Raw genomic sequence first — 8,384 nt, forward strand, 5'->3', positions numbered from 1 at the left:
TTAGGACAAAAAGTATTTGTCCACTTGCAACTATATTCTTCCCAATTTGAGAATATTCCCCTTCTCTTTTCTCCTTCAGATCTCCAGGCAACCCTTGATAAACCCATGATAACATGTCTATGGTTTTACTAGGCCTTTTGAACAGGGCCACCAAGTTTTATGTCCAAGTTGTGTTGCAAAGCCCTGATTTTGAGGCATACAGATAGCCTGAATTATGTGGATCCTACTAACATACCTGGTGTAGCCAAAGAAGAGGAATTTTCTAAGTATTCTTAGAAGCAGTGACATTAATTTTCCTCTCACTTATTCAAGTTTTATGTTTTGACCTAAGTGTAAAATCTTGAAATCTCTGAATAAAGCATCCACTTGCGTACATGTCTGAATTCTCTTTATCCTTATAGGAAGCAAGAATCATCAGGTGGAGAGTATTCAAGAAGTGGGATTAAGCTACCCTTCCCCCAAACAGCTTTCTTCCTGTCAGACCTCACAACAAGATGTAAGTGGGTTAACCAAGTGTCAAGATTCTGTGAAAATTTTTCAAGGGAAGAAATCTCAGTTGCAAAAACGAGGTGATTGCCCTTGCCAGGTTTGGGCAGGAATACCAGTTCAGATTTCTGAAGACGAAAACTATATAATGACTCATTTAGGGGATGGTTACAATTATATAAAAAATCAAGAGTTTCCATCTTGGAGGGCCCAGCATTATTGGAGGAAAATATATCTGACAGAATCACATAATTATCAGTGTAGATGTCAACAAATTTCCATGAAAAATAATTTCTGTAAGTGTGACAGCATCAGTTGGATCTCACATCATAATGATAATCTGGAAGTACATAGTAAAGAAAACTACAGCTTTGATGACTGTGGAGAAGATATCATGAAGGTATTATTACTTAATCAGCACTCAGTTCAAACAGGGCAGCAGTCCTACCCATGTACTGAGTACAGAAAAGCTTTCAGCGATGACTACAGCTCTGAAGTTCATCAGCAGTTCCCCTTAGAAGGGAAGACTTGTACATACAGTCCATGTAGAAAGGGCTGTAGTTATAGTTCAGTTCTTCATGTTCATCAGAGTCTTCAGAGAGGAAATGAAGGTGTTGTTGAGAGTCCACCTCTGCAGGCCCATCAGAGAGTGCTTACAGAGGAGAAACCTCGCAAATGTGGTGAATATGGTGAGAACTTCAATCAGTACTCCTCTCTTAACACTTACAAACTTATTCACACAGGAGGGATGTCCTACAGGTGCGATATTTATGAAAGAGCCTTCAGTCACAGCTTAGACCTTAATAGTATTTTTAGGGTCCATACTAGGGAGGTACCCCATGAATATGAGGAGAATGGGAATGTCTTTAATCAGAGTTCACGTCTTCAAGTCCATCAGAGAATTCACACTGAAGAGAAACTATACACCGATGTAGAGTGTGGAAAGGGTTTCATTTGTAGTTCAAATCTTAACATTCAACACAGAGTTCACATGGAAGAGAATCCCTATAATTCTGAAGAGCGTCGCAATGGCTTTAGTCTGCCCTCACATTTTCAGGACCTTCAGATAGTCCACACTAGGGAACAACCATATAAACATTATGTATGCGGTAACAGCTTCAGTGGAAATTCGTATCTTCAAAGCCATCAGAAAATTCACGTTGGAGAAATACCTTATAGGGACTGTGGAAATAGCTTCAACTGGAGTTCAAAACTTAAAGATCGTCAGAGAATCCACGGACAGAAACCATACAAATGCAGTGCCTGTGGCAAAGGCTTCAGTCACAGATCAGTTCTTAATGTTCATCAGAGAGTCCACACAGGAGAGAAACCTTATAAATGTGAGGAATGTGATAAAGGATTCAGTAGGAGTTCATACCTGCAAGCCCATCAGAGAGTCCACACTGGAGAGAAACCGTACAAGTGTGAGGAATGTGGGAAGGGTTTCAGTCGGAATTCATACCTTCAAGGCCATCAGAGAGTCCACACTGGAGAGAAACCGTACAAGTGTGAGGAGTGTGGGAAGGGCTTCAGTCGGAGTTCACATCTTCAAGGCCATCAGAGAGTCCACACTGGAGAAAAGCCATACAAATGTGAGGAGTGTGGGAAGGGGTTCAGTTGGAGCTTTAATCTTCAAATTCATCAAAGGGTTCACACAGGAGAAAAGCCCTATAAATGTGGAGAATGTGGTAAAGGCTTCAGTAAGGCTTCAACTCTTTTGGCCCATCAGAGAGTCCACACAGGAGAGAAGCCATACCAATGTGATGAGTGTGGTAAGAGCTTCAGTCAGAGAGCCTACCTTCAAAGTCATCAGAGTGTCCACTCTGGCGAAAGACCATATATATGTGAGGTATGTGGGAAGGGCTTTAGTCAAAGAGCTTATCTTCAGGGTCATCAGAGAGTCCACACTAGAGTGAAACCATATAAATGCGATATGTGTGGGAAGGGATTTAGTCAGAGTTCACGTCTTGAAGCACATCAGAGGGTCCACACAGGAGGGAAACCATACAAATGTGAGGTGTGCACAAAGGGCTTCAGTGAGAGTTCACGCCTTCAAGCACATCAGAGGATCCACACAGAAGGGAGACCTTATAAATGTGAACAGTGTGGTAAAGGTTTCAGTGGGTATTCTAGTCTTCAAGCCCATCACAGAGTCCACACTGGGGAGAAGCCCTACAAATGTGAGGTGTGTGGAAAGGGCTTCAGTCAGAGATCAAACCTTCAAGCTCATCAGAGAGTCCACACAGGAGAGAAACCATACAAATGTGATGCATGTGGTAAGGGTTTCCGTTGGAGCTCAGGTCTTCTAATTCATCAAAGAGTCCATAGTGGTGATAAATTCTACAAAAGTGAAGAGTATGGTAAGGATTATCCTTCAATAGAGAATCTACACAGAAATGAAGTTCTGTAAAATGGTGTTCTGTTTTGTTTTGAAGTCCTCAAATGAGAGCTAAAATTTTCTGGTTACCAGAGGGTTTTGTAGTAGAAAAATATTTTTTTTAGGGAAAATGTAATGTTTCTACCCAACTTCAACATTTATAATGGTCTGGAAACCACAGAAGAGACAACTAATGAGAGAGGTTTCATAAGGGACTTTATCAAAACTTTAACATCAGTCATTGCATAGGAGCTAGCACTTATAAGAGTATGATCAGGAATTTTTTAAAAATGCAATGATAAACATACCTAAATCCATGTCCACTAGAATGTAAGCTTGATCAGAGAGGGGACTTTGTTCATTGCTAGGTCTACAAAATCATGACATTTTATAACTCAGTACTTTTTGCTAAATGAGTAGAAGTATGTAGAGGTATAATGTTTGAAAATCTAATAAAGCTCATTGAAGGCTATTTAAAAATGTATTTGGAGATGGAATCCTGCAAATAGTATAATCACTTCAAATAAATATTTGAAATGTAGGACATCAGGCAATATTGCAATCTGAAATAACATGAATTTAGTTGTAACCCTACTGGAACTGGTTCCCTGGTACCCATCCTGTACCGAATTTATTTTTTTTTTCTTTTTCTTTTTTTAAAAGATGACTTGTAAGGGGATCTTAACCCTTGACTTGGTGTTGTCAGCACCACGCTCTCCCAAGTGAGCTAACCAGCCATCCCTACATAGGGATCTGAACCTGTTGCCTTGGTGTTATCAGCACCACACTCTCCCAAGTGAGCCACAGGCCAGCCCTCTGTGCCGAATTTCTTAATGTTTGGTCTCTTTTTATTCGGTATACCATCAATTATAAGTTTAGCTCAGCTGTGTGTGTGTGTGTGTGTGTGTGTGTGTGTGTGTGTGCGTGCGCGCGCGCGCACACGCGTGCGTGCGTGCGTGCGCGCATGTGCACTTTAAATGACAGAACAAACTGATAAACACTGTTTCTGGTTACCTTTGTAAAAATGGAACACTGCATTTTTATGTAATTGAATTTTTACTCCTGCGCTGTGTGTTAAGGCAGAGTTTTACTGTAATGTTTAGAAAGTTTCAGAAATAGTTACTGATAACAAATACTTCTTAATCAATGTCAAATTTACAGTACTTGGGTTTTTAAATCTCCGTATTTTCAACAAAGTCCATTTGACCTGATTAATTTCTAAGTGTTGTAGCCTTTGTCCAATCCAAACCTCTTTACACATGGACTATGACAAGTTTGAAGAGCTTTAATTTTGTCAAGTTCTCCATCTCCTTATTTCTCCCTCTCACACAAAAAGTGGTGGGGTGAGTCTTGAATTTTTCTAAACATTTTATCAGATGTGTTGATTATTAGGATAGGATTGCCATTTACTTGCTTGTCTCTTTAAAATAATTTATTTTGTTGGTGGCAGTGAAAAATACAAGTTTGTCCAGTATGTATCAAAATATATATTAAATCCTACTTATATATCAAAATGTAAAGTGCATACGCATCTGGAAATCATAGATTAATAATTTATGTATAAGCCATGTTAACAGTGAGAAAGGATTGTACGATGATGGTAATTTTTTAAACTGGAAGTAAATGTCCACCAATAGGAATTTGGATACCTTTCTATATGTTACTATGCAATGAAGCTACAGAAAGTATGGAATAGATTTAAAGTGACAGGAAAGGATTCTGCATATTGTTTAGTGAAAATGTAGATTTCAGTAATGTGGATTTCATAATATCCAGTTAATTTAAGTCTGTGTAACTATATGTTCAAAGACATGCTTATAGATAATGTATGAAAGATTACTCATTATTATGTATACAGTGGTTTTCTCTGGCAAGAAAAATTTTGGCTTAGTTTTTTCTTTTTTGTACTTTGCTTAAAAAATTTATAATGAGCATTTACATTAAATGTAAATGTTCTAAATGTTCTAAACACACCATTTAAAACACAGATTGTCAGATTGATTAAAAAAGATCCAGTTACAGGCTTTATGCTGTCTACAAGAAGCCTTTTTTAAATATAAAGAGATAGGTAGGTTAAAAGACCAAGGATGGGGAAAGGCATGCCATGCTAATAGTAAATAAAAGAAAATTGGACAAGCTATATTAATATCAGCAATGAATTAGTAATAAGGAATATCACCAGAGATACACCAAGAAGGCATACAATCCTAAATGTGAATACACATAAATGTGTAACAACATCTTCAAGATTCATGAAGCAAAAACTAATAGAAAACCACAATTATATGGGAGAGCTCAATACTTCTCTCTTAGTAATTGATAAAACAGAAAATCAGTAAGGATATAGAAGACTTGAACAACACTGTTATCCAGTTTGACTTCTTTGACTTGTTTGGACACTTTATCCCACAATGATTTAATACATTCCACTATTGGGTTTCAAGTGCATGTGGCGCATTCACCAAGATAAATTATATTCTGATCATAAAATAGACAATGCCAAGTTTAAAAGAAGCAAAATCATGCAAAGCATGTTCTCTCACCAAAATGGAATTAAACTTGATAGCTGGAAAATCCCCCCAAATATTTGAAAATTGAACAGCCCACTTTTAAATAACCTATGAGTCAGAGAAAATAAAAAGAAATGTGAAAATGGTTTGAATTAAGTAAAAATGAAAACAGTATGTCAAAATTTGTGGGATGCAGCTACAGAAGTTCTTAGAGGGATATAGATATAGCATTGAATGAGTATATTAGAAAGCACAAAAGTTCTGAAACCCATCATGTAACCTTCCACCGTTAGGAATAAGAAGGGCAAATTAAACCCAAAGTAAGCAAAAGGAAGAAATGATAAAGAGCAGAAATCTATGAAAGCAAAAGTAGAATGTTATCAGAGAAAATCAATGAAGCCAAAAGCTGATTCTTTGAAAAGTTTAATGGAAAAACTTCCAGGCAGACTGATAAAGAAAAAAGGAGAAGCCACAAATTACTAGTAGCAAGAATAAAATAAGAACATCATTATAGATCCTTTAATAAACATAAGTATTAGGAAAACCATTATGCTCATAAATTTGACAATTTAAACAAACTATAAAATTCCTTGAAAGACACAAATTACCAAAGCTTATGCAAGAAGTAGACAGTCTGAATAGTCCTATATTTCCTAAAGAAGTGGAATTTATAAATGAAAACCTTCCTCAAAAAGAAAACCCAGAGGCAGATGGCTTTACTGGCAAATTCTAAACAAACATTTAAGAAAGAAATTGTTCCAAATTGTATTAGTCCGTTTCTGTTGCTTATAACAAAATACAGGGAACTGGCGTATTTTACAAAGAAAACAGAATTTATTGCTTACAGTTTCTGAGGCTGGGAAGTCCAAAGTCCATCTGGTGATGGTGACAGTGACCCAGGGGTCTCAAGTTGCAAGCTGGTGGAAGCAGAGAGAGACTAACCTCATTCACTGTCCTTTTAAAGCCCTCCAAACCATGCCCATAACCACCAGTTTTTTCTTTTTGACCAGTAAGGGGATCACAACCCATGGCACGGTGCAGTCTGCACCACGCTCAGCCAGTGAGCGCACCAGCCATCCCTATATAGGATCTGAACCCGTGGCCTCAGCACTACCAGCACTGCACTCTCCTGAGTGAGCCATGGGGCTGGCCCCCATGACCACCATTATTAATCCATTCACTATGGCATGGTCCTATAATCCAATCACCTCTTGAAGGCCTCACCTTTCAACCACCACAGTAGGATTTCCCACCCTCAGCGGTCACAATGAGGATTAAGCTTCAATGAGGTTGGCCAGTTGGTGGGGGAGAAGGTTTGGGGGGGTGGGACATCTGGTCTACAGCACAATTCTACACAAAAACTTCAAAAAAAAAAAGTGAGACCTGTCTCAGCCATTTTATGAAGCCAGCATTACCCTGATAACAAAATCCAACAGTGACATTATAGGAACAGAAAACTATTGACCAATATCCTTCATGAACATAGACACAAAACTCCTGAACAAAATATTATCATATTCAGCAATTTATAAAGAGGATAATGCTTCAAGATAAAGTTGTATAGATTTTGGGATTGCAGGTTGCTTCAATATAGAAAAACCCAACTGTCTAATTTGCCATATCAACAGATTAAAGAAGATATAGATACAGAAAAAAGCATTTGACAAAACAATATTAATTCATAACTGAAAAAAAGGGAGTTAAGGGGAACTTTCTCAACCTGCTAAAGGGCATCAACAGAATACGGATAGCATCATTTTCAATGGTGAAAGTTTGAATGCTTTCATCCAAAGCTTGGGAATAAAGCAAGGACTTCTACCCTCACCACCTATTTCAACATCATACTGGAAGTAATAGCCAATGCACTAAGGTGAGGAAAAGAAATACAAGGTATACAGATAGGAAAGGAAGAAATAAAACTCTCTAATTGCAGAAGACAAGATTCTCTATGTGGAAAATTCCAAAGAATCAACAAAAGCCAGCAGAACTAAGTGAGTTTAGCAAAGTCATAGGATTCAAGGTCAATGTACAAAAATTAATATATTAGTCTTGAGCCATTAGAAATTGAAAGGGGGAAAAGTACCATTTAAAATAGCACCAAAAATCGTGTGTGTGCGTGTGTGTGTGTGTATATGAGGTCTCTGTGCTGTAAACTACAAAATGCTAATGAAAGAATTGGAAGAGCACTCAAATAAATATGATTTGTTTATAGAATGGAAGATTTAGTACTGTTAAGCAATTTATCCTAAATTGATCTATAGATGCAACACAATCCCACTGAATGCCCCAGCAGGAGTTTTTGTGGAAATTGACAAGCCCTTTCTAAAGTCTATGCACACAGCAAAAGAAGTAGAATATCCTAAAAAATAAGAAAAATAAAGAACAGTGTTGGAAGACTCACACTATCTGATCTCAAGACATTACAAAGCTGCTGTAATTGAGACAGTGTGATTTTATTGAAAACATAAACATATAGAATAGGAGAACATAATAAAGAGTTCAGAAATGGACAAATATGTATGTTGTCAATTCATTTTTGACAAAAGTGCCAGGGCAATTCAATGAAAAAACAGTTTCACAAAATGTGCAGGAATAATTAAATGTGCATGTGCAAAAGAATAAATCTCAACCCACATATTATACCATATAAAAAATTAATTTAAAACAGCTCTTGGACATCGATCTAAAGCTTCAACAATAAAACTTTTGAAAGAAAACACAGAAGAAAACTGTTTTCTTTGTCACCCTGAGATAGGCAAAGAGTTCTTAGCATGATACATGTAAGTAAATTTGACAAACTGGATTTCATCAAAATTAGAAACTTTTGCTTTTCAAAATACACTTATGAAAATATATAAGCTGCAGAGTGGGAGAAAATGTTTGCAAAACATACGTAAAAAAGGACTTGTATTCAGAATATATGAAGAACCTTCAAAACTTAGGAAAACAACCGAATTTTAAAAACAGGCTTAAAAAAATAAAGTTTTGAAAATAGGCAAAAGTTTTAAACA

General features: G+C 37.1%; 1 protein-coding gene across 1 annotated transcript in view; it reads left to right on the plus strand.

The window, feature by feature from the left end:
- ZNF112 (zinc finger protein 112) overlaps positions 1-4,716 on the plus strand; it is a 31,136-nt gene extending 26,420 nt beyond the window's left edge. Inside the window, exon 6 of the mRNA XM_063112630.1 lies at positions 402-4,716. Coding sequence (XP_062968700.1) covers positions 402-2,896 — 2,495 coding nt within the window. The 3' untranslated portion in view covers positions 2,897-4,716. The remainder of the gene's footprint in view (positions 1-401) is intronic.
- The last annotated feature ends 3,668 nt before the right edge of the window (positions 4,717-8,384 follow it).

This window comes from Cynocephalus volans, chromosome 10, assembly GCF_027409185.1.
Source record: "Cynocephalus volans isolate mCynVol1 chromosome 10, mCynVol1.pri, whole genome shotgun sequence".
Classification (NCBI taxonomy): domain Eukaryota; kingdom Metazoa; phylum Chordata; class Mammalia; order Dermoptera; family Cynocephalidae; genus Cynocephalus; species Cynocephalus volans.